Raw genomic sequence first — 27,995 nt, 5'->3', positions numbered from 1 at the left:
ACATTTCAAATCTCCATAACACAATTTAGAAATCCAACGGCCCTTTTAAGTGTCATTTTGTCATTCTGCCTTTTAGCAAAAATTGTCATTGTTTTAATTTTTTATTGTGATTGTCCTTTTTTTTGTCTTTTTCTGTTTTATATTTGTCTAAAATATGGCATCTGAGTCAAATAGACAATTGAAAGAATGGCTGGAGGCGGGGGAAGCCTTGATGGAGGAGTTAGCAACTAAAAAAGTAATTTTATTTTTCTGTAACATCTGCATTATAGGATTTACCTTAAATTATTTTAAATGTATAATGTCCCTGCTCCACTACAGGTAATTATATTATCCTTGTTTTTACTTCTATCGTTCAAAGGAAGCAAAGAGCCACGGAGTCAAGGCTCGCATGTGTCCTGGAGGAGGAGAGACCAGGGGCCTCATTTATAAAGGTGTGCGTAGAAACCTTCCCAAAACATTGGTTGCGTTCCGAATCGCATACTCTTTCTTTTTTCTATTCTACATACTACATCCGACGATAAAAATAATCTAGTTAGGATGCAGTATGCATACTATTGGGACATACTTTACTCTCTTATTTCATCATAACATTGCGCCTTGATCTTGCTTTTATATCCGTCGCATCCCCGTTTGTTTTCATATGGAGGCTTCGTCGATGTGACTTCACGTGCGCACTGGATTGTGGGTCAGAATCCCCCAAATAGGATGCAGTTTTCAACACTAACAATCTTGGCCGCATGACGTAGGACATCCGGGTACTTCTAACCATCCTAAATCTGGCCACAAGAATCGGGACATCCTAAATCTTTTTTCTACATACTATATAGTAGAAAGTATGCGATTCGGAACACAACCATTGCGTTCGCACAAAGCCAAGAATGTGCTGCGCAAAAAAAAAGTTGAGATGAATAAAACTGTGCGGCGCACAGTTGCACGCAATCTTCCCTTTATAATTACCCACCTTATTAGGAAGATAAATTATTAGAAATAAAATGGTTTTATTGTTCACAATTTTCAGTCAGTCACTAATAATTTTTCCTCCATGTTTTGTGTATTCAGTTGAACCTGCCGGCCCCAGGGAGCTTCTAGAAGTGGACGCGCCACAGACGACGGAGATTTCAGGAGGTCCCTAGTCTTGGTATGCATATTTAATTGTGAAATCTTGTATACAGTCAACCAATCCACAAATGTTATTACGGTAATAGATCAGTGTAACTGACTCCTTTTTCCCCATATAAGATAAACAGCTTCAGAATCTCAGAGACCTTCTGAGTTCGGTTACTGTCCCAGCATCAGCAGAACAGGAGGAGGACACACCAACGGTATGTTTCCTCTTCCTTTTGCTTTTTGTATCCCACCAGAAGGTGATGGGATGTCATGCATGGAAATGGTTTACTATTATCCTTATGTGCTGTGATGTTCAGATAGTGGTCAAATATGATTTTCTGTTTTCAGCTCCATACAACCTGTGATTGCCCACTGTGTGCTCCCCAAATTCTTCCTACAAATGGACCCCGGGGATAAAGGATTTGCTTGAATGCAGATACTGGCCTGCAACCACCAACTTCCAAATCCTGTTCAATTGATTTCTTCACATCATTCGAGCAGATGAAGTTGGCCAGCCCAGCTTTATCGCAACAAGCATTCATCAAAATGCTTGAACACCAATCCGGTTGCACAGGTAAGAACTTACTTTTCATTAGCAAGAATTTTATATTCCAAACTTAAAGATCTTTCATTGACAAAGGTTATACCATTGTGGTTCCAGACAGCACGTATCTTTTGGGAGTTTGCATTCTGCAGTTTCAAGAAAGATGAACTGTGCCTGGTAGAGCATTTTCAATGTCCGGCATGAACACCAAACATGCTGGCTATATCAGCAGACGGGAATTGGAAGCATTACCGCTTCAGGAAGTCCAAAGGGTCAGGGAAATGATAATTTTCTCCTTAAGATGAATGATGTAGAAGCTGAACTACATTTTGCAAATGGTTAACTTACCGTATGCATTTTCTCAGGCAGGATCTGTATCCTTACAGTTATGCCAACATACATCCCAATTGTTTTTGAGAAATGTATCCCTATTCGTTTGGCATGAAATATTTAATCAATCAACCTTTATTTATACTCAGGGACACTGTAGTTTCCCTCATTTGCAGTGATATCGAGTTTAAAAGTAACAAACAGAATATGCAATACTGTTGGAGAGGAGGTGGAGCAGGTCAACAGCTTCCTCTCAAAGGCAGCTCTCACCACAAAGTATATGACCAAGTCAGGTTAGTTTAAGGATGATTGTATGCTTTGAAAAAAAATATTATATTATTATATTGTATGCTTTTGGGAAAAAAAATATTCAGCAAAGATTACAACATAAAACTAAACAAACAGCAGATAGATACTTGAATAAAAACAAGACCAAAGATCAAATGGCACCATATCTGGTCAAATTAAACATAAGCTACAGATTACACCTTAGGGCTTATATATGGATTTTTGCCCTTTTTAATATTCTAAATAGAATACACAGGGCAGAAGTGGAAGCAGACAACCTTGAGCGTCTCAAACAAGATCTCAACATCTCACTGGAGGGTGTTAGAAGTCATGTTAGAAGTCAAGCAATGGGCTACCACTGGTATGTTATATGAAGGTTGGGGTGTACATTTAGTACTGCCTTGCCATACTTTTGGTTTCATGTTTTTTAATGGTCATCTTTGCTTGTTTTGTTTTTTCTTCAAGAGAGACATGGAGCTCAGAGTAGCCAAGAGGGGCTCCAGAGAGAAATTGACGAGATTATCTTCTCTCTAAGAAGAAGAAAGCATGACCTCTATCAACAAAACGGTATTTGCTATTATGTGACTCAAGCTTTTTTCTTAGTTTAGTTTAATTTTCACCAACAATCTTTTTTGTAATTACTATGTCATATTACAGACAGCAACCAAACAAGGCAGAGGAAAAGAAGGAGACTTGGAGAGCTAAAAAATAAACTCCAAGAGAGGTTACTGCACTACAACACCATTGCTGCCAGTGAAGATAAAATCGACACTGGCGCAGCATGTAGTCTCTCTGGTCACTTCATCCTGCCTTGGGAAGCACAAGGAGATAGTAAGCAAAGTTTGATATCGTATAAATTCAAGTATAAACATCTGAGCCTCACTATCAATACTATCAGCTAAGGGCGGAAAGGTCTGGAAATAGTGTGTGGAAAAAGTAGGAAATCTGGACGAGCGTAAAATTGAATGGACAATACTGGCAAAAGAGATGAAACATGTTTATGCCTGTTGAAAGATTGTTAAATTACTTGTATTGGCTTTACATTTGTACCGTGGCCATGCACGATTTGAAAATCATTTTATATTTTACTTCATTTGGTTTACTGTAGCTGCTTTCCTCCTCGTGTGTGTTTTGAGAGAGTTGATCCCCACTAACCCTCCAACCAACAAAAAGTGGAAAATATTCAGTTTTTGATTTTACAATACGTTTTCATTATTAGCTGCAATGCTATCCTCCAAATGGGGAAACCATGGTGAAAAATGTTTAGTGTTTTGATTTTGTCACAGGAAGCAGGCCGCGATCAAGAAGCTCCTTCTTCAGGAGATACTGGACTACAACTGTCTGGACTCCACCACAGCGAGCATTGATGTCGCTGTGATGGAGCATTCGCTGACAGGGCAGAGCACTTTAGCCTCTATTTGGCCTTGGGAGGTTCATGGCAGTGGTATGTCAAGTTTTCAGATGCTTTATAACAGTTTAGGGTACTGCTATAAAGAGTAAACTAAACTAAGTAATAACATTGATTTTTATTTGTTTTATCTGTGCTTTCATATGTCCTTCTGTGTGTCCTTCTGTTCATATTATGTATGTATTTCATTTTGTGAAAAAGTAAATGTTTGTAGTTGCTACAATTTTGTAATGTTATTATGCAATATTGTCTAATGTATAAATACAACTTTTTGATTTCCTTAGCAAACATTTCCATGAAGAAAAGCATTCATGACCAGGCGATGCTTACTAGGAGGCTGCAAGAGGAGAAGGGAATTTTGGTCGTGGAAATGGCACTACACTGCACATGGTTGCAGAACCAGGCAGTGGTTCTAAAGGAGAAGTTGGCTGAGCAGGGTAAGTTAAAAATAAACATTTATATATGCATTTAGGAATGTTTTAAATTAAATCTTAGTTTTTAAGTTTGAATTGGAGAGACCGTTTTACTCCACTGATGTTTTGTTGCCTTGTGAAGTAATCTTATTATGTTTATGTCTGTAATGATATCTCTTTTGTATTTTGAGATGGAGACCAGGGAAATCAGGGACTTGGCTGTCTGCTCAAAAGAAGGCATTCGGAGGTGTTGGAAAGCCTGCAGGAGGCCCTCAACCTCTACAAGACCGCTTTAGGTCCAGAGGCCTCTCTTCTAGATGCCAGGGGCGAAGAAGAGAGTGGCCTTAGCAGTCCAGACAGCAGTGAAGATGAAGAGGGTAACATGATTTAAGTTATATACGTATGTATTGATGTTTGTTTGTTTTTATATTTGTTTCACAAACAGACAATTAACTATTGAATTTACTTTTGAATGATTAGTTATTTGTGTTTTTAGAAGTGTTACACACCTAGTCAATTCTGAAACATTTTAGCTTCAGTTTGTATTCTTACCTCGTGTTTTTGTCCACTTCCCAAGATTGAAGCTGTACAAAGTATTGCGGTTAAGCCTTCGACTGTCATTCTGGAACACAGTCTTTCTTTCCAGTCACCTATCAACTGCATCACCAAATCCACCATCCAGCATCTCCAAGCTTCAGGCCACATTGGAAGACACTAGCAGAGATCATCTGTGCCTTCATCACGCTAACATGCTGCACTTTTGGAAACTTTTAAGAAATACAAAATTGTCAACTGTGCACTAGGGCTGTCCCCGACTAAGAAATTATCTAGTCCATTCCGATTGGAGAAGTCATCCATATAGTCAATTGATCGTCAATCTATATTTAAAATTGTCAGACCACAATGGTGATTTATAAATGCACAATGAGGGCCTCTACACATTACAGTTTTTTTTCGATTGCTAACCTACAGTGGGCACAACAGTCACTGGAGCTGAACAGTTCACTTCACCTGCAAAATAGGCTCAGTAGACCAAACACTATGAACCAGCTTCTTTGAGATAACACACTGTCACTCAAAACACACTCAGAGTACAAACACTAGCATCAAACCCCAATACACAAAATACAAACTTTTAATCTTTACAGTTTCGAATAATTGAGTTACTTCAAACAAATTACGTAATATTTTCTGTGATGAAAAAGTGAAATTCTTTCACATGAAATTGTTTATTCTATAACATAACAGTTTTTTTAGGAAAACAAAAATAAATGGAAATCAGAAGTTTGCTTCAATAGATACACATTTTGTATATTTTATTGACAACATTTACAAATGTTGTATATATCTGTGTAAATAATATATAATTGTTATACAGAAATCAATTCCTGTAATGTTGTCATTTACTGCAGGTGATGTGAACTGTTCAGCTCCAGAGACTGTTGGTAGTGCAGACTGTAGTTAGAGTTTTGCACATTGAGCTACAGTTGTGCCCACTGTGGTTTAGCGATCGAAAAAAACTGTATTGGTCCAGTTGAAATTGCAATCTACAATGTTTAAAATGCTCCAGGATGAAATCCATTCTGTTTTGAATGTGTGGTTTACAGTTGTGACAGCAGTGTGTTATCATTTGAACAAAGTGCTGGAAATACACAGTGTTGTTCAGATTGTGATAAAAGCCAACAGCTAAGTGTGTAGATTTTGAAAATTGTGTTTAAGTTTTTTACCCTCTTTCACAAGCTTTCTGTAGGCAATTGTTCATTTTCACACAATGCTCTTTTTGTCAATTTCTTGCTGTATAATCTTTTCCCAGTAGAAGAAAAGTTAAACAGAGGCAACTGTGGAGATAATCCCCCTCCTTGTTGCAGGCTTTTCGTCCAGTGACTTTAAAGGAGACAGTGTCACTGTTCACACTCCACTTAAGTCCCAAGACAGTTTGAGTTTAATTGTTCAATCAACCTGTTTAAATCTTTGTGACCATAATTAATGTATTTTCACTTGTTTTGGAAGGAAAAAGGAGATCCAACACTTAAGGTGAGTGCTGGATCTACGGTACTGTTTTCAACCGAGTGAATACTTATCAAACCTACCTGCATCTTTGTTACCTGATGGTTCGAATATACATACAGTATTATTAAATAAACTTGTGGAATAAAATAAACAATTTTAAAAACCTGTCTGTTTTTAATTTCCCATACCTCCTTTTACACAAAAACATAAGTGAGCTACAATATTAGAACCAATTTTGATGGTGCTTTGTGTAAGTGTATGTGCCTTTAAATACTTTGAAATCAGTGCACACAAATTCATGGCAAAAAGAAATGCTTCACAGTCAAGCATTAGCTTGGTTTTTTATATATGACCACGCATATATGTAGTTTTTATGTATATATACATATAAACTACAAGACCAAGGTTGATAGCATGGTATGTTGTGTATTTCATGGCACATTCAAAATTGCTGGCTGTTTTTGACTGAAACGAGTGCAGACAGATAAAAAGCAGATTGCAAAAGCCTGAAATGGTCATTCATTTTCTTGGTTAGGATATAATACAATAATAAAACAAATGTGATTGCATTGTAGGCCTATGCTATTGTTATGCCGTTATGTTAAATAGTATACAGATTTGATTGCATTGCTATGTATAGTTAATATGCTATACATCATAAGAAATTACACCATAACCTATAGGCCTACCTACACCTTATTGGGTCAATATTGCTAATTTGTTTATTCATTTAAAAAAAGGGTGTGTGGGGGGTCGTCTTAATCTTTTAAAGTTACCCTACATTTAGACCTATATAATTGTTTCTGCTTCATGCCATCTCGTGTATTTGTCTGTGTGAAGCTTCTTAAATATTAATACACGTAGTTCATATAGCACTTCATAACTCAATATTAACAAATGGCATACAATACATGTACACCTAATGTACAGACAATAATGATAAAACAAAGGAGTAAAAGAGTAATGTAAAATAAATTCTAGGCCTATGTAGTCATTGTTTCTGTCAACATCCTGAGTTGTCTGTCTATGTGTTCATTTACATGATGGACCTCCTCTTTCCCTGCAGTAAAGGAAAGGCTAAGGCCTAAGCAATAAAAACAAAATTAGGCAAACACCTTCACTTCACACATTGACATTCCCTAAAATCATATTACCATCATGTCACAAAAACCACAAGTATAAAATAAAGTAGCCTATCAATAAGAGGGCTTATTTTAAGAAATAAAAAAGTGATGAGACTGGGTATGTTTGGGATGTGAACAGCTTAATGTGAATCAAGTCTACAGCGGATAGGCCTATAGCCTAGGCTACATGTACTTCATGCTTTCTCTGCTTGAGCTCTTTCCATTTTTCCAGCTATAAAAGTCTGCAGCAAGATCTCTCATCTTTTTATTTGTCCCTCCAATGTTTAAATAAAATCTTAAAATACAAAACAAATAAAGCAAAATGAGACATTAGACTTCCTTCCCCATGGGTGGTGAATTAAAAAGGGCCACATCCTCCCCTTCAACTCTGTATTTCAAAACAGGAAACATGCAGGCTAGCGGTAGACTGTTCAAAGTGACATGTTACTGTCCAGGTCCAGGCCTTCCCAACTATAGGCTGCATTTGTAAAAGCTGTAGCCTACACCACATTTTTAATTTGCTCATATAATTTCAATATCTCACAAGCATCCAGAGCTCTTTGAGGGTGATAATCTGACAGGGGACAGAATAATCAATCAATCTATCATCTCTCATCTCTGTCTATGATCTGTGATCTTTATCTTTTGAAAATATTTCTCATTTTATGGACACACACTGTCTGAAGCGTGGGCTTTATAGGCTTGATGCTGTGACCATGAAATGAAAATTTTTAAATATTTGTCTTAGAGGGAAACAAAACATATCGTTAGAAAGGTCTCGACCTACAATGTAACATTATGTCAGTGAGAGTATTCTACTGGGCTCCTACTCAGAAATAATGACCTTTGAACCTTGACCTTAGTGCATGCTTGAAGGCTCATAACTCCACAACGAAAGGTGATACAGCCATGGTACTAACAGTTATAGAAAGTACCTGGCCTAGGCTATCATGTGATAAAATAGACAACTAGGGGCAATATAAAATGTGGGTATAAATAACATTTCAACCATTTAATTATAAGATATTTAAAATCTGTCTACAGAAATGTGTAAAGCATCACATTAAACACCTCACAGAACCCTCAATTTAGAATATTTAAGTCCTAATATTTTTTTAAACTCAAATATTTTTAGAAAACTACATTTCCCAGAGATGCGTCATCCACTCTTATACTGTAGTTAGCCATAGTTGTAGTTCTTTCTTGTTTTCGAGCTAGGGTTAGGGCAACGGTGTTCAAAATATTTGTTACTAAATATATAACTTATCTGTAACAGACATAAACTGTATGTTACTGCCGAACTTGTAGATACACTGCAATGAAAAGATCTATATCGCAAAACCAGTATAAATTATAGTTTTGTTGTGACATATTCGCTGGCATTGTAGAAGTGGGGTATTTGGGTCCATAGTTCTGGTTGTTTGCAAATTAGGGTTGCGAAAACATATATCTATTGGATCATATATGCCGTATTTAGGGGAGCCGATCTCATTATAACACTCAAGCGAGTTGATCTCACTTAGAAACTGTTAATGTGTTGTCTACTTAGATAGTTTAGCCAGTAGTGTTAAAACCGTTGCCGAACGCGCTAGTTCCGCCACAACTATGCCCGGCGGAAGTCGTCTGATGACCCGCCGCGCCGGAGTCGTCCTCATGCCCCTTGGTAGTGCAGCGGAGGAAGCCCACACTGCCCTTGTATTGTTGTGTGTCTACTACTTATTCCTTGGCAAATCCCTCGGTATTGAAGGACAGCTGTTGACCAGCAGTTACGTTTAGAGTTAAGGAAATGTTCCTGTTTTTGAGTTGGAAATAAAAATAACGTGAAAGTAGCCTAATGTCAGCGTCCTTAACAACCTAATGGAGCCAACTGAAAATTTGTCAAATCAGCATAGGCTATCAACATTAATTCATGGAAAATCTCTTTCTGCCTCTTTTTTCTCTTCATCCTCATCTCTTCCTCCTCTTGGTTCTCCCTCTCACCCACTTGTCCTGTTTCATTTATCTATTTATTTGTAGGCTATGAAATCAAACACCCAACCCCTTCCCCACACACTTCTCCAGTTGATTCGCCACCCCCCAGTCTCTCTCCCTTCTTCCATGTCCGCTATCAGTCACTCTGGCCGGGCCACTCATCATCCAGGCCAATCCGCTGATGATTCGCCACCATCAGGCCTGACCCCCGCCTTCCCCTCGCTCATGCCGGCTGTCAGTCTCTGGCTGGGCTACGGCCTATGCCCGATCCCCTATAGCAATGCATTGGTTAACTTTTTAAGTAAAAGTATTCCTTTTGAGTAAATATGAAGGTGTAATCCGGGTGACCTTGTGGACATGCCGCTGTTATACTGGGGAATGTTGGGAACTGACCAAAAGCAATGCGTTTGATTCAGATGTCAATAAAATAGCCTAAGCCTAAAGTGGGCTACAACACTGTTATGTTGAAAGCCGACGTGAGCTGAAGCTCATGTGTTGTGTTTGAAATGTCTTTTTATTAATCACTTTTAATCAGTTGTCAAATTTGTATTCTGCACAAAGGTTTTTCGAACAAAGCAGACTGGCGTGTCGTCTCTATAGCAACGACAGCTGAGGATTATGGGTAGTGTAGTGGCTTCAGGATTCGTGGTGTCAGGTCCTCCGTTATCCAATGTGATGGATGCGCAGTGTCAGACTGACATCAACTCCTTGCATGGGTTCAGGCACACAGGCACGTTGCTGGACGATACTGCTTTGGCATGCTGACCTTTGAACCTTGACATCGGCTTACAATTCAACTAAATAGGCTGAAAACATATTGCTATTGGTACAGAAAAAACATGACCTCAGCGGTTGTCAGTAGGCCTTTAGCCTGCTTATATATTTGATGCTGCAAATAGCATAAGGATCCAATAGTTTATGATAATGATGTAAAGTATGACTGTGAGGTTAGGTAGACTTGAAATGCATTACTCCATTAACAGAACATAGAATCAATGTAAGCAGAAAAATTAGAACATATAGTACCCAGTATTAAATAAATGAAGTAGGCTATTTTTAAATTTAAGCCTCCCTGAAGTTAAACTCTATTGAGTCTTTACTAATTGGAGGTTGTCATCTCTACAGTATAGAAACAAGAACAATGTTAATAAATATGCAGAAACAAATTTAGTATTGACTTGATATATTTTATTCAATTGAATCCTTTGGCTGCCAGGAATTGGCCCATGTCTCACCACTGAAAACAGAAAGAATGTCTGTAAAGCATGTATCATTACAGAAGATGGGTTTTAAAGGCAACAAGTAAGTAATTAAGTAGTTAAAAGTAAATAGTAAGTAACAGTAATAATAACTAACATTAACAGAGTTAAATATTGTAAAAGTGCATAAGTAATGCAAGCTAGAGCGGTAATAAAATAAAGACTTGTTGGTAGAATAGCATGTAAGTGTATGCGCTTGGTAGTGACTACAAGGTACGAGATGAAGCAGAAAAACATCAGAATACAAACCATTCTGGACATGGCTCCCAGACAACCAGCTTTGCCCTATGAAGAGATACAAACAAACAATAAACATTAATTATTTTGTTTTTACCTTTCACTTTTGAGTGTCATTAATACAATAACATTGTTCTTTACAGTATTTGATGTTGTATGTATTGTTTGACAAACTGTCTGTATATGTGTACATCAGTCACAACAGATGAAGAAAATACCTATCATCATGGTTCGCATTGCCACTACATGCTGCACGCTTATACATCCTACAGCACAGCACACAGTACAGTAAAGTGTCTAACCTTTTTGACTCTTTTTCCAATCACATCCTTGATGGGGAAAACCTGCATACTGGTATGGTAGGAGCAATCTGTGAACATCCAAAAAATAATTGTTATAGTAACAAAATGAATTAATTTATGATTGAGACTTTAGTAGCTGAGATATGATATGATTTGATATTTTGAGGTTGTCTGTTATTAGTAAATAACTGTTAAAAGTAGTAAAACACAACAAAAATCAATAGAACCATCACGAATAACCAGAGGGGTGTACTACGAAGCAAACTCAACAGAGCGTGGCTCTCTTTTCTGCATCTGGTTCAACATAACACAAACCCTTGCTCAGCACTAACTGGTATCACGAAGGCGGTTATCAACCTCTTATGTTGAATGAGGGTTTCAGCTTCAGGCTCTGTGCGCGTCCCCATTAAAGGGGCGTTGAATGCGTCATTTGACTCCGCTTCCGCACAGAATGGACTGATCTTGTGCAGCTAACTTTACACAAACAGACTGATTGCGAACAGCTGACATAAAAAAAGAAGTGTCCCGCTTACTTCACTCATTCAAGAGGAAGAGTTTGTCAGTCTGAACAATCACAGAACAGCAGACAGAGAGCTGACAGCAAAACTGTTACTGCAAATAAGGAGAGAGTGGAATGCGGTCAGAACATAGGCAGTTTGACATTAAAAGGAATTAAATGTCAAACTGGAGTCAGAAGATTTTAACACTACACCATTTAATTTACACTATAAAGGCTGACTTTTCTATATTTTTACACTGTAGGCTAGTCCCACTCAATCATGTAATTTAGGCTACATACGGAGTATGTGGGAATCACTTTAGTTTTGGGCCACAAAATTAAAATGTTTTAATTATTCGTGATAAATACACAACAAACTAATACGCCTAAATATAAAGCATGTGCTGTCTGTAAATATTTCGGACAAATACTGTCCAGCAGCTTCAGTGAACCTGTGAGTCTGCAGCGATGTCTTATGTGACAGCTGTCACTTAAGTCCCAAACCTGACGCTACTGATAAAAAATAAATAAAAATAAACACAGTGTACTAATGTTGCAACCTAGATTGTATGCTTCTTTAATACCCAGTGTGTTTAAATGGCCAGGTAACATTACAAACATATTCAGTTAGAGCAAGAACAGCTTTGCATACAGTGGGCTATTTTATATTTTCTGCAATAACTGAATGCATGTAAAAAATACATCACAGCACATAAGGATAATAGTAAACCATTTCCATGCATGACATCCCATCACCTCCTGGTGGGATACAAAAAGCAAAAGGAAGAGGAAACATACCGTTGGTGTGTCCTCCTCCTGTTCTGCTGATGCTGGGACAGTAACCGAACTCAGAAGGTCTCTGAGATTCTGAAGCTGTTTATCTTATATGGGGAAAAAGGAGTCAGTTACACTGATCTATTACCGTAATAACATTTGTGGATTGGTTGACTGTATACAAGATTTCACAATTAAATATGCATACCAAGACTAGGGACCTCCTGAAATCTCCGTCGCCTGTGGCGCGTCCACTTCTGGAAGCTCCCTGGGGCCGGCAGGTTCAACTGAATACACAAAACATGGAGGAAAAATTATTAGTGACTGACTGAAAATTGTGAACAATAAAACCATTTTATTTCTAATAATTTAACTTCATAATAATTTGGGGATCAATGTTCCTATCCTGGGGCCTCATTTATAAAGCTTGCTGCGCACAAAAACCTTGCGTAGACAGGCAGAATGTGCGGTGGCAAACCGGTGGTATTCATAAAACAATTCTTTGCGGAGAACTGTGCATATTCCCACGCCAACTTTCGACCATGCGTAGAGCTTCCGCAAGGTTTTCCTGACTCTGGGAATCAGCGACACTCAATGGTAACACCACAAAATAAAGCTCGAAAAACACACATATCCTTGTGAAATGCATGGCACCCAATATATTTAATCAATTATATGTGCGTACCTATTGTTGCGAATATAGGCTACTGTTGTCTATGGCATGCAGTAATGATGTAGGTTGATTTACTTATCAAGTAGGTCTATACATGTTTTGGTTATATTTTTAAATTGAATCTTATAGTTCTACTCTATAATAATATCATATACGTCGGGAGGTGTGTCCGTGAGAGGCCAGCGGGAGAGCAAATAGTCTTTATTTTAGGCTTTGTGTAAAAAGTAGTTATGTACAAAGTTAAGGCCAAACATATTCATTAAAACTATATATTTCGTTAGATAAAATCATGTTATTAATTTAGCAAATTATTTTATGCATCTCTTTCCCATCACAACTAACCCTGGAAGTTTAAACTATAACGTTGTTGGAAATGTGTTGATCTCAAGGAAGGGAAACATTGCTTTGGAATAGACTACTACAGGCTAATGCATTATTTCACTTCTCACAACACATTTTATATAGGCCTACATATAGTCCTACAGGTTCGCTAATACGTGATATTTCATACAGTACAAAGTTGGGCAAAACATCTTAACAAAGACTATAACGACTGTGCCAATCATATGTGATCAGCGCGCGCGTGTGTTTGTGTGGCAGTTACAGCGACGCATGGCACAGGCTTTCTTCCTTCCCAGTCGCTTTCTTTGCGGCCGGTTGCCTCCCTTTTTTTCTCATGTCAGTCAAAATGCTGTGTTTATTAAGTGCGTCATCATATTCAGGAGCTATTTAGCATTCGCCATGTATGGTAGATTGTGGGATGAAACTGGGAGGTGAAGTGGGATGAAACTGGGAGGTGAAGTGGGATGACACGAGGCGGAGATCGTCCGCGCACAATTCACCGCAGGTGGGTAATTATAAAGGGAAGATTGCGTGCAACTGTGCGCCGCACAGTTTTATACATCTCAACTTTTTTTTTGCGCAGCACATTCTTGGCTTTGTGCGAACGCAATGGTTGCGTTCCGAATCGCATACTTTCTACTATATAGTATGTAGAAAAAAGATTTAGGATGTCCCGATTCTTGTGGCCAGATTTAGGATGGTTAGAAGTACCCGGATGTCCTACGTCATGCGGCCAAGATGGTTAGTGTTGAAAACTGCATCCTATTTGGGGGATTCTGACCCACAATCCAGTGCGCACGTGAAGTCACATCGACGAAGCCTCCATATGAAAACAAACGGGGATGCGACGGATATAAAAGCAAGATCAAGGCGCAATGTTATGATGAAATAAGGGAGTAAAGTATGTCCCAATAGTATGCATACTGCATCCTAACTAGATTATTTTTATCGTCGGATGTAGTATGTAGAATAGAAAAAAGAAAGAGTATGCGATTCGGAACGCAACCAATGTTTTGGGAAGGTTTCTACGCACACCTTTATAAATGAGGCCCCTGGTCTATCCTCCTCCAGGACACATGCGAGCCTTGACTCCGTGGCTCTTTGCTTCCTTTGAACGATAGAAGTAAAAACAAGGATAATATAATTACCTGTAGTGGAGCAGGGACATTATACATTTAAAATAATTTAAGGTAAATCCTATAATGCAGATGTTACAGAAAAATAAAATTACTTTTTTAGTTGCTAACTCCTCCATCAAGGCTTCCCCCGCCTCCAGCCATTCTTTCAATTGTCTATTTGACTCAGATGCCATATTTTAGACAAATATAAAACAGAAAAAGACAAAAAAAAGGACAATCACAATAAAAAATTAAAACAATGACAATTTTTGCTAAAAGGCAGAATGACAAAATGACACTTAAAAGGGCCGTTGGATTTCTAAATTGTGTTATGGAGATTTGAAATGTGGCTTGATGCGCAAGAAAAAAAACATCAAATTAGTTTAATAATATTATTGTTGGCACTAAAATAAACATTTCTTAATGCAAAGTAACTTACAAAAAGTTCCCTTCTGTTAACTGTTTGCAATTCCGACAATGTTTGTTCTCATTTTACATTCTGCAAGTTCATATATTACCTTATATTAAGAAGCACCTTCTAATATAATTTACCTCGAATGTTTGTAATGTTGATGGTTTAATGCCAACACTGACCCAATACCAGTCAGAATAGACAACTAGTAAATATGTATAAGCATATATTATTATTACTGGCTGTTATTTCACTATTCACTAATTTTAAAAATTACCGTTTCCTTCTGTATTTTTCCACATCTGTGTATTGCTAATTAGAATAAAATTGACATGAATGATGAGGATTGGACTGTATAGGTTGGAGCGAAAGTACCTTTTAAATACCATCTATGGATAGCACTAGCTAGCTTTTACGTTAGCATGTGACCATAGCTTTATACAAGGTAGCCTTAAATAAGATCTTCCAGAATCATTTGCAAATTGACTGTAACTTAAACATGAAACTGAACCAACTTAATGTTGCGTGATTTACAGAAACATCGCCAAAAAACAGATTAACACCTGATAAAAACGCTAATTTAGAAAAAAATATTACAGGAAGCTAACAAACTTACCGGAAAGACAGCATAGTCCATCCCCCTCTTGTTTCGTCGCACATTGATTCGTAACGGAGGTCAAAGGTCTGAATAAGCCGCCGCCCGAGCAACCACGAGCGTCTCCGAGACGCCCCGAGAATTCGAACGACCTATGCGGTCGTATTTTCCAAGAGGACAGGCTGCCAACATCATGTCAATATTGCTTTTGACACACGGCTCTGTAACGAACCAACAATGTGGAAAAACGATCCCAAAAAACATACAGCAACATTTAGAAGATAATCGAATCCCATGCATCTATTTTAAAATAATCTCGACCACATAGAGGCTACGCAAAGGCTGAATACAAAAGCTAAGAAAAGCGATGGCCATAATGCAGTCTCGTAAATAAGCCCGGAGTAGTCTAGTCACACTAACGCATATGAAATAGGCTACACGGTTTGCTCTGAGAGAAGATTATTTTACCAGTGACATAAACACAGTAAAAAAAAAAAACATGCTAGCTGCTATTTTTAGATACGACCCGAGCCCCGGTATTTGTAGAATTAACGCTGTTCACCGATCATCACTTAAATCATAATAAATAATTACAAGATGCCATTAATAAAATTAAATTATTCAAACGAAACCATGAACGAAACACCCTTTGTATTAAAATCTTGAGTAAACGATTGATTGTAGTTTTTAAATAATTAATAATAAAAAAAGAAAATCAATGCAGCACTGTGATCCGCTTCCAGCATACCGGAACAAATTTCGTGCTTCGCAGGACGAGATGAAATATCCCAACTATGTTTCAAAGTCGTGCTCGGCCAGACGACAGTTATTCCTATTGAAATGCATTGGAATTCAGTTCGTCCGGACCAACACGATAAATTCACTAAATTCGTCCTTGTGTACACGATTCAATAGATTAAAGTTCGTGCACTATAGGACGAAACTTCGTGAGACCAGGTTGCACACACACACACACACACATACATACGTAAATGCACGTGAAAGGCACACAGTTTATTGTTTCCCGATGATACACACGCTGCATTCTTCTACTTACTGTACATCATTAGTACGGTGCTCATGTCTACGTGTGAACTTACATGGCCATTTCGAACTGATCCAGCCACTTCTTCTTGAGCTCCCGCGTCTTGAAGAAGAGTTCAAAGCCCGTGTGTCCTTGCTGGTGAGTCACATAGAAGCCGTAGCACCACTGTGGAGGTCATGGAGAAAGCATCAGCACTCAAACTGAATGTATTTTTTCTCATGAATGCATATGTATTGTATGTGTGTATCAGGGATGGAAATTAACACCCGCCACACGCCAAATGCGGGTAGATTTGCGTCCTGGCGTGTAAATTGTGTCACTTCACCCGCCACTGTGTCGGGTAATACTTTCCAGTCAGGTCCGTTCTAATTTGCATATTTAATACATTCGTCATGAACATGATGACAGGGCGCTACACAGTTCAACAGTTTCTTTTTGCCTTTCTAGTCGAACTGAACTACGGCGCGATCCGCTCCGCGAGGAAATACTATCTGCGAGTTAACGTGTGGAGGCATAAGTCGACAAATCAATCGACTTACTTTGCCCCCTTTTTTTCTTCACACAGCAGAGGTTGAGGTGCTGAAAATAAAGTGAAAACTGCGCTTTTCCTTCAAGCAGCAGAGCTGCCGCCGTTGTTACAGTATTTGCATCAAAGCCCTAATGGTAATACAAATGAGATGCTTTATTTAAACGCTGTCCGTGCTTAGAGGTGATTTTAATTGTGTCGGCTGAAACAGAAACTAACGGAGGGATTCGGCTCACATACAGTCCCTTGAGTCGCGCAGTCAGTTTGCCGACATGGCTTTGTATTTAAGGCTCGAGACATACAATCAGATCGCATACAAACAGGGAAGCCTTTCCCATCGGTATCGCTAACGGGGAGAATATCCCCGGTTATTATTTGAGCCTCAAACCACAGAGTTCTTCCCCGTGCGGTGGCTCGCGCACTCACTAATGATCTCACGGTGAAACGCTGCTTTGCTCGGACGAAGGCATCGTGTGTTTATGATTTAACGTCATAGTCTCAGACGAGCGTTTAATATTATGCTGCATCTTTTGCACTGCATTGTTTTTATCAACAGTGAAAAAATGGTCCCACACCGGACTCTTATGTGTAGCTGATTACTTCATGCACGCACCTTGCAGAAGTGACGCTCCTGCAGCGCGCTCACGACCAGACGTGACACGGTGACATCTCCCATTAATAAAACGGCATAACTCCCTGATTTTCAGATTTTTCTATTTTTAAATTCGACTTGAGCGCAAGTGGAAAACCGGTCAATGTGTCGACACATTCACATCCCTAATGCATATGGAGAAAGTGATAAACAATATCAACATTTCATATCATTAACTAAAAAGAAAAAAGAAATCTAAAGGTAACTTCAATACTGTATTATAATTATTGACTAAATGATGAAAAAAAGGTGTCTGCAGGGCCAGTGAAAATATACAAGGGGCCAGTAAAACTCGGATCTATTGGCCAAGCGGGCCAGTTGGGAAAAAAAGTTGCATTGAACCCAGAGTATATATGGAGTTCAATTATACAATGTTTTGAAATAAAGATGGCGTGTATTGTGTATCATATATAGTAAGAGTGTACCATTTAATTTGCAACTCAGTTCCTTGGTAGCACCTACTTACAGTACAAATGACTTCTGATGGAAAACATTTGTATGAAAAACACTTTCATTAGCTATTCTTACTATTGTATTGTTTAACATTAACGCATATATTAAAAAAGATATTGCGTATAAAAAGTGGCTGGTAAAAAAGATGAGTGGCTGGTAGATTTTTAAATCTACCTGCCACAGTGGCTGGTAGGCAAAAAAGTTAATTTCCATCCCTGGTGTGTATAAAAGAGAGTCTACGAGGGCTCCACTTATACTGTTTTTGATTTTTTTCAAAGGATGTACTTTGTACACCTTGGATGGTGGGCGTCTCAGTCTATCAGTGGTAAGCATTATTGCCTCACAGTTCAGTGAGGTACAATGTAAAGGTTCAAATAGGTCCAATGTCTCTCTTCTTAGAGTTTGCTAGTTTTCATTTAGCTTTTTGGCATACATCTCCAGTTCCAATGGCAGGTTTTTATAACGTAGCACTACTTGTGTGTTAAAGGGTAAACAGGGCATGCCGGTGATACACCGCTGGGCAACAAAAAAAGGCGCACAAATGGTAAATGCTACTTGTGTTGTGAATGTTAAATAAGACCTTGTGTCAAATACTGTAAAGATGATAACATGTAGAGAGGAAAACCATGTGCAATTGCAATGGTTCTATTTCGTTCCTACTGACCGCCAGAGGCGGTGCTTACAGCACTGGATGTTCCATCGCGCGCATGCGCAGGTCGAGATCTTTATACCAACAAAGTCACCTGTGACACCTGGGTGACCCCGGGAATGTCTATATATTCCAGAAGTCACCAGAGGTTCTGTTCCTTCTATATTCTCGCGGACTAGCAGGTCGCACACATTGTTGTGTGCTAATATACCATTAGCTTGTCGCAAGTAGCTCGTACCTAAGGGTTGGTGCTTCGATTTGACTTCGACCACCAAGGGCTGCGACTTGCAATTCGTTCGACTTGGCTGCGGCCAGTAAGGGGTGAGTAAAGTGTGAAGGCTACGCGTAGCCCGAGGCTACCGCGGAAGCTAATATCACCTTTCCACCTTGCTTTGATTAGATCAGGCGGCGGCTGGGTTCACAGTCGCCGTGTTATTCTTTCGTTCGCACCGTTGCTTGTGTGTTTCGCTAAGCCCGGTTGCTAATTGTATGCTCGAATGTATTGTCTTTCTAGCATTGTGCACTGTTGATCGGGTGCTACGTTCGCCCCGACCGGTTGCCTACTCTGATTTAATCGATAGCGAGCGGCTTGGGGTACCAAGCCGCCACCACAGTACTTTGTAGCATTGTCGCACTGTTGCTCGGCTGCTGAGTAGCCTAGAGCGGCTGCATAGGCTACTTAATTTGCTCGTCAGGTGCGGCTTCGGGTCAGAAGCCTCTTTCACTGTTGTTCGCACCGTTGCTTGTGTGTTTTTCGCTAAGCCGGTTGCTAATTGTATGCTCGAATGTATTGTCTTTCTAGCATTGTTGCACTGTTGACCGGGTGTTACGTTCGCCCCGACCGGTTGCTTACTTTGATTTAATCGACAGCGGGCGGCTTGGGGGTACCAAGCCGCCGCCACAGTACTTTGTAGCATTGTGAGTAGCCTAGAGCGGTTGCATAGGCTACTTAATTTGCTCGTACCAGTGGTGAGCCGTGCCACACACTAGTATGCTGTTATAGACTGTATGCTGCTCTATTGCTCGCCGGTGGACGAATTAGTTTCCTAAATCGCCTTCACCGTGTTATTTTAGCCGTGTCACACTGTTGCGTGTGTAGGCTGCTGTAGTGTGTCGCCAGTTGGCAGCTTAGTTTCACGGCACGGGTGTCGTGTCTGTGCCGCTGTGTTATTATAGCCGTGTTGCACGGTAGCTCACGCCTTAGCCTGACTGCATAGGCTACTTAATTTGCTCACCAGTGAACGTCGTTGCCGTCACCAAGAGCCGCTGACACTGCCAGGGGACTGCAGATGGAGAATAGCATTTTGGCTAATTCTAGCATTTTTTAACCCATGTATGATCATGTGGTTTATTGATTTGCACTGTCCCCTTCTTAAGTAAACTGAATTCAATTGAACTGTGTTATTTAGGGGGTCGTGGGTGCGCTCTCGTAAAGCTCGATTGCCTAGCCTACTGTAATTATGCTCGCCAGTGGGCAGCATAGTTTTACACAACATGTCGCATTGTTGCTTGGGTGCTCTCGCCTAGGGCTCAATGACATGCTGTCCACAGTGCCTATAGCCTTCGTTGATTGCTCTCCAGTGGGCGGCTGGGGTTACCAAGAGCCGCTGAGACTGCCAGGGGACTACAGATAGAGAATAGCATTTTGGCTAATTCTAGCATTTTTTTAACCCATGTATGATCATGTGGTTTATTGATTTGCACTGTCCCCTTCTTAAGTAAACTGAATTCAATTGAACTGTGTGGGTGCGCTCTCGTAAAGCTCGATTGCCTAGCCTACTGTAACTTGCTCGCCAGTGGGCGGGATAGTTTTACACCGCCACTGTATTATTCTAGCGGTGTCGCACCGTGGTTCGGTTGCTCTCGCTTGAAGCCCGGTTGCATACCTTATTCGGATTACATATTTTAATTGGCTCGACAGGTCGCGTCGTTGCTTGGGTGTGCTCTCGCCTAGAGCTCGATTGCCTAGCCTACTGTAACTTGCTCGCCAGTGGGCGGCAGGGTTACACTGCCAATGTGCTATTCTAGCGGTGTCGCACCGTGGCTCGGTTGCTCTCGCCTGAGGCCCGGTTGCATGCCTTAGTCGGATGCATATTTTAGCTGGCTCGACTTTGGCTAAATTCTAGCATGTTTACTGTAACTTGCTCACCAGTGGGCGTAGTTGTACGCCGCCACTGTATTATTCTAACGGTATCGCCCTTCTTATATGTCCATGGGTGTCGCACCGAGGCTCGGTTGCTCTCGCCTAAAGCCCGGTTGCATACGTTGGTTGCTCGCCAGGGAGCGTCTTGGGTTTCCAAGAGTCGCCTTCACTGTGTTATTTTAGCTGTCACACGGTTGTCGTGTCTGTGCAGGCTACTGTAATTTGCTCGCCAGTGGGCGCTATAGTTTTGCACCGCCGCTGTATTATTCTGGCAGTGTCGCGCCGCGGCTCGGTTGTTCTCGCCTGAAGCCCGGTTGCATACCTTAGTCAGATGCATATTTAGTTGGCTCGACAGTGGGCAGCTTACGCCTTCATGGCCTCCATACAGGAATGGCCATGACAAGTGCCCTGCAGGTCTCTGGGTTGAGCACCTGAGGGAAGCGCTGTCAGATAACCCATGCATGAACTGTAGTTTCATGTCTCAGGCACTTAGGTTGCTAGGTAGAGGCTCTTCTACTAGCCTCCAACCAGCTCATGGTACAGTGGCAGTGAGTAACCTTGCAGCTGGGCATCCTTCCTACTACAGGGGATGACATGCTGTCCACAGCTGCGTCCTGTAACCTCTTACAGGTGGGCAGCTCGGCTAGAGGGTCAGTGTCCGTCCGTGACTCGCAAGTATGGGGTTAGATGAAGCTCTGGTTTCATCTGCACCCACGAATGCCTTCTTTCGGCAGGCCCTCAATCCTCCGTTTCTGTGTGCCTCCCTCTGAGCCTTATTCCGCTGAGCTCCGTAGATGCTGGCCAGATTTAAGGGCTCTCTCCCATCACACTAGTGACAGCAGAGCTCTGGCAGCCATGCATAATGCTGATAGTAGGGCTCGGACTGGTTAGCTCCGATTGAGCCTGCTATAGCATCCCTGGTTGTCTCCCCAGACGAGGCTCTGAGAGCCGATGTGCGCTGCCCTCGGCCCCAGTGCCGGATTTCAGGCGACCTCCTTACTAGGAGTTACGACGTTGCTGCCTGTGTGGGCCATCTGGTTTGCATTACGACTTAGGGAGCTAATAATAATAATTTGAATTTATATAGCGCCTTTCAAGGTACCCAAGGTCGCCCAGCCTACGCCCTCCCCCAGAGTCCTTGGGGGTGCTACTCGATGCTCGGTAGGTTCTACTCAACCGAAGTTCAGGTACCAGGAGGCGGGGCGGGGTCGCCCCGTTCTGGACTAAGACGGCGGAATCAATGCCTCACGATTCTTCCTTTCCCCATGCTGCGTGTTGCAGGGGTCCTCCAGTCTATCGCTCAGGCGGACTGGGTTGTGTCATAGCCCTGAAAGATGCTACTTTCAAGTCCCTACTGCCCAATGTCACAGGTGGTCCTCCCCTTTGCATTTCTGGGCAAGGTGTACCAGTTCAGGGTTCCTCCGTTTGGGCCGTTCCTGGCTCTGCGGATATTAAACAGTGTGTGGCAGCATCCCTGCCACCATTACAGCTCAGCTGGTGCTCGACTCGGCGGCCATGCGAGCCTGCCTTTCTCCATAGCGCGTAGCTACCGTTCAGCAGCTACTACAGCACTCCATGCAATGGAGGCTGCTGGAGTACAGCCTTTTCCTTCGACTGATAAGTATGCTGACCTCAGCATAATCTAATTATCATTATCCAAGCTGTCCAAGTTCCAGGTGTCCGGAACACAGCGATAGAAAAGGGCCACCCCCGGGGAGTGGAGACTCCATCCGGAGGTGGTGGGCATGATTGGGACAAGTATGGCAGGGCAGTGGCATATCTCTTTGCTCCGAAGAGATGACCCACTGTCCCCCTGGGTTCTCCTAGATGGAGAGGACCAGTCCCCTAAGGCAGGATGCTCTGGCTAATGCTTGGCCAGTCATCCTGCTTTGTGCATTTCCTTCGCACCGTTGCTTGTGTGTTTTTCACTAAAAGCCCGGTTGCTAATTGTATGCTCGAATGTATTGTCTTTCTAGCATTGTTGCACTGTTGATCGGGTGCTAAGTTCGCCTAGACCGGTTGCTTACTTTGATTTAATCAACAGCGAGTGGCTTGGGGTGAGCCAAGCCACCGCCACAGTATTTGTAGCATTGTCGCCTAGAGCGGTTGCATAGGCTACTAATTTGCTCGTCAAGTGGGCGGCTTCGGTCAGAAGTCGCTTTCACTGTGTATTGAGCTGTGTCCCACCAGCGTGGGCTCTCACCTAAGCCTTGCGTGCATAGCTTACTTATTGCTTGCCAGTGGATGAGCCGTGCCACACACTATGTGTGTAGCTTTTGTTACTGACAACACTGGATGGGGTCCAGCATTGCAGTTACAGCCGACGTTTGGTGGCTCCACATTGGCCAGGAAGGCCATGGATCCCAGCGTTACTAAACTCCTCAAGGAGAGCCTTGGTGCCTTCCAGGGAGACAGGACCTTCTGTCTCAGGTAGGCGGACACATGTGGCACCCGAACTCGGGGCGCCTGCAGCTGTGCGTGGGGCTCCTGGTAGCCAGGACCCACTGTTGACGTATTGCGACCAGTCAGAGGTCCATACCGTTTTAACTTCAGGGGCACTCGCCACTACATGGCGCTATGCAGACAGGTGGAAGTTGTTTTCACAGTGGTGCATGACACATGGCGAAGTCCCATGGACTTGTTCAGTGATAGTGATACTACACTTTCTGCAGTCTGTGTTGGGCAGCAGGACAGCTGCTTCCACCCTGTGCGTCTATGTGGCTGCGATATCGGCCGCACATGCAGGGGTGGACAACCAGACGGTAGGGTCCCACTACCTAGTCGGGCCAGAGGCTTCATTCAGCCACCATGACCCCTGAGGGCACCATCAGGGGACTTACAAGTAGTCCTGAGGGCCTTAGGTCTACCCCCATTTGGGCCGCTGAGTCAGGCAGACCTGACGCGGCTGTCTATGAAGACGGCATTCCTCCTTGCCATTGCGACTGCAATCGGTCGGTGAACTCCATGCCTCGGCAGTGAGCCAGGCCTGCTTGCTCTGGCATGCAGAAGGGTCAGGAGTGGTGCTCTCGCCAATCCATCCTTCCTATCCAAACGATTGTCTCCCCACCATGTAGACCAATCGATCGAGTTGGCTGCTTTCAATCCCCTGGGCTCACCAGGGGATGCAGAAAGAACGTCAGACCCACTGTGCCCGGGGCGGGCGCTTAGGGCATAGGTTGTGGCAACAACCAGCTTGCGTAAGACAAATACCTCTTTGTCTGCTATGGGAGCTGCAGGAAGGGGGCTGCCCTGTCCAAACAGAGACACCCCCACTGACTTGTGGAGGTGGTCTTGAATGCATATAGAGCACAGGGGCTCCCCATGCCTTGGCCGTTGAGTGCCACTCTACCAGGAGTATGGCTACATCATGGGCTGCCTTGAAGCGGATTTCACGGCAGGACATTTGCGCCACGGCTACATGGTCTTCATCATGTACGTTGCGCAGCTCTACAGAGTAAATGTTGCTCCACCTCATCCGGTGGGATGACAGCTGTCTTGTTGATGGCTGCAAGCCCTTAATTGATGAGTACTCTTCGTGACCTTTTTGGTATAAGTCATCCAGTGCTGTAAGCACCGCCTCTGGCGGTCAGTAGGAACGAAATAGAACGATAGTTACGTATGTAACTACGGTTCTATGAGTTCCGGATGACCGCCAGAGTTCTCTGTCACTCAGACTTCTCAGACACCGCGAGAAGATTCAGTTGGAACAGAAACTTCCGGAATATATAGACATTCCCGGGGTCACCCAGGTGTCACAGGTGACTTTGTTGGTATAAAGATCTCGACCTGCGCATGCGCGCGATGGAACATCCAGTGCTGTAAGCACCGCCTCTGGCGGTCATCCGGAACTCATAGAACCGTAGTTACATACGTAACTATCGTTTTATAAAGTGACTGATTATAATCATTGTAGAATTGCCACTTCTCAGAAATGTACAGTGTGTGGCTTTTGAAAGGAGAAATATGGACCCTTTCAAGATTTCATTTGTCAGATGGAAAAAAACAGTTATAGTTTCTTCATGTCACACGTAATGGGGGAAAAAAACATAACCTTTTTCCTCCAACTCTCGGGAAGAAATGATTTCCCGAAATATCAAATGATCCCTTTAAGTTAATAATATGTAGCAATATAAGCCAGGTGATTACTCCAGAACTATTTGTTTCCTATCAATACTGTGACGCTCTATTATAATAGAATTCAGCCCCATACTCTTAGCTACTCAAACACCAAATTATGTTGAACCAACCCCTAAAGTTGGAGCCATGCCATTCATCCAATTGTTTCCACTCCAACAACGACAACATGGGCACAGGCAGGCGGCATTCAATCTTTCTTTTCCAAATACATCCTAACTGCAGTGATTTAACAAAATTGTGTGTGACAAATACCACTACTGCTTGCTTGTTCTCCCTTCTGCTACAGCCATCCACTAAGTATGTACTACCACTGCAGCACCCACAGGTTAAATGCCTTGCCCATGTGCATATTTTGGAAGGCTTTTCAATCCCCAAATGTTTCCGCATTTGACACCGCCAATCTGTTTCAATTGGTTGTGTCATATCACGTAACGGGAAAAGTGGTAGGTTTTACTCGTCAGTGATCGGCCAGCACACGGCAAAGTCCTGTGTGTTTTAGAGCTCTGCTGAGTGTTAAATCATTGATGAGCATGTGGGTGCTCCGTGGCACCACATTCGCACTCTGAAGTTTCATTTAGCAGAAAATGATATATGGCTTTAAGCAGCCTTGCAGGACTGCACACATTTATCACCTGATATTAGCATCCCTGTCTGACTGTGTGTGTGTGTGTGTGTGTGTGTGTGTGTGTGTGTGTGTGTGTGTGTGTGTGTGTGTGTGTGTGTGTGTGTGTGTGTGTGTGTGTGTGTGTGTGTGTGTTGAGGTGGATGTAAATACCGTATCTGTATCTCTGTGAATATTTGTCTTTCTCTGTGTTTCTCTGTATGAGTCTCACCACAAAGAAAGGTTAAAGTGCTATCTGTTTGTTTGTGACATTACATGTTTAGGACAAGATTGTTATTTTTTAAAAATAACTTTGGAGACAAATATCAATGAGGCCAAATTCTCGGGAAGAAATTTACTATTTCCCGAAATATCAAATGGTCCTTTGAGTCAATGATATGTAGCCATGATGATATAAGGCAGGTAATTACTACAGAAGTATGTGTTTCCTATCCAGACCAATAAGGGCTAACTGTTAAGCCTCATGGCATAATTGTGAAACATACACATATTCCACAAAAAAAAAATCAAGACCAAACACATTATATACCAATCGCTGCTAAACACGTGTCCCCCACAACACATAAACAGTAAGCCATAGGCTACACATCATGATTGCATGCTAGAGTCAATGAGGATAATAATAGAGTCCCTTTGATTAGAAGAAGAAAAAACACCATTCTGGCAAGCTTTACATTAGCAATCAGCACTGGAGTGAGAAGACACCATATGTTGGCATACATCAACAAGACATCAACAAGACATCAAAAAGACATCAACAAGTCCCCTCAAATACTACACGGCCCCACAAGGTTAAAAGAAGAAAAAAATAGCATGTATAAACTGTACATTGTGAAGGGCCTTGGAAGGTTTGTGTATAACGATTTGTCTGAAAGGAGAAAACGCAGCTGGCCATATGAACCAGAAGAGGAAGAGAATGTATTTCTAGATTATTATTAGATTACGAAAAATTAATTTAAGCAATTAACTCTCCAGCCAAACAGATGTGGGAACAGCAGCAGCACTCCCATACAGCTGTGTGGTTTATTCGTATGAACCGTAACATTAAAAAACCAATAAAAACCCAACGTAGAGAGCCGATATTCAATGCAATGCAAAGTGCACAAATCATTACCCACGAGTGCAGCATCTGTTTATTTATAATTCTAGAAGCATATTGAAGTTTTTTCTTTTTCAACCAACTGACCTTTTTACCCTCCCTGTCCAATGTGGGGTTGTTTGTGATCTTGAAGTAGTTGAGGTCGAGCACGTCTTTCATCTCATAGTTGTCTCCTCTCCTCTTGCAAACGATGACGGCCACGTCGAATAAAAATATGTGTCTGTAGAGATGGGAGGCAGAAAGAATGTTATTTTGCTATATTACTACTATACGATTGTATTTTTATATATGACAAATTAAAAGGTAATATTATATTTATTCATTTTCTCAGATGAGGTCGTTGAGATTTTCTCAATTACACAATCAATGTAGCATCTGTATGTCTGAGCAAGTATTCTCAGTTTTGGCCAATATGAGAATATATAGTATAGAAGTGATTTAAATGCAGTGATTTTGATGTTCTTTGTTTTGCTTCGAAACTGGAATCCCATACTTAGTGACACATTTGACAGATGCGTAGGAAAATAAGCAATGAGTCCAAATGACAAAAAATGTGCTGTTGTACACTGTCCACCCTTACAATAAATGTATTGGATAGCTACATCTCAGCAAGGCCGCCAAAAGCAGACATTTCCGGTGTCTTTATTCCTGTCTGCGATCCTGATTTATTTTTTCGGGGAAGATGAAGTTTAACAACCTGTCTTGCTTCCTCTTGTCAACACTGGAGGTCACTCGCACTTCTCCGTCGCCTTTCGGCCGACCATAGCAGATTAGGGGCTGATTCTGAAATTGAAATACAGAAGGGGTTAACAAGAATGTAAAGATACTGCTGGAAACTATAACAGATTGCTGTCTCTGTGGTTCATTCCTTCAGATATGGTTCACAGGAGATCCATCCGCTGCTTTAAATATAACTTGGATCCAACAGACCACCCTATAACACAACATTTTTATTTCCTTCCCTCAAAATTGATGAATTTTGGGAGCGCTCATGGTGTAGCGGTTAGAACGTCTAACCACTAACGCTAGAGCCTCAGTCCTCATCGCAGCAGACCCGGTTCAAATCCGACTCGTGGTCTTTCTCTGCATGTGCTCCCCTCTGTGCCCCATTTCATCTCTGTCTCTCCAAAGCTGTCTAATAAAGCGAAAAATGCCAAAAAATAGTCTTTAATAAAATGAAATTATGCATTTGGACGTTTTCCCAGTAGACACATCATGTAAGTTGACACCATCAGCTCACTCTTGTCACCGACAAGACTCACT

The 27,995-nt window shown here is 41.6% G+C and overlaps 1 protein-coding gene across 1 annotated transcript in view; it reads right to left on the bottom strand.

Annotated features, from left to right (window-relative positions):
• Positions 1–27,995, bottom strand: part of LOC307255344 (guanine nucleotide exchange factor VAV3-like) — a gene marked incomplete at both ends in the record, with an annotated part of 82,753 nt that overhangs the window by 34,891 nt on the left and 19,867 nt on the right. The window contains 3 exons of the mRNA XM_080034025.1: positions 16,507–16,616; positions 26,820–26,952; positions 27,430–27,515. Of these exons, the coding sequence (XP_079890151.1) occupies positions 16,507–16,616; positions 26,820–26,952; positions 27,430–27,515 (329 nt within the window). The remainder of the gene's footprint in view (positions 1–16,506; positions 16,617–26,819; positions 26,953–27,429; positions 27,516–27,995) is intronic.

This window comes from Ammodytes marinus (assembly GCF_949987685.1).
Source record: "Ammodytes marinus genome assembly, chromosome: 9".
Lineage (NCBI taxonomy): Eukaryota > Metazoa > Chordata > Actinopteri > Uranoscopiformes > Ammodytidae > Ammodytes > Ammodytes marinus.
This window is presented reverse-complemented; position numbering and strand designations above follow the sequence as displayed.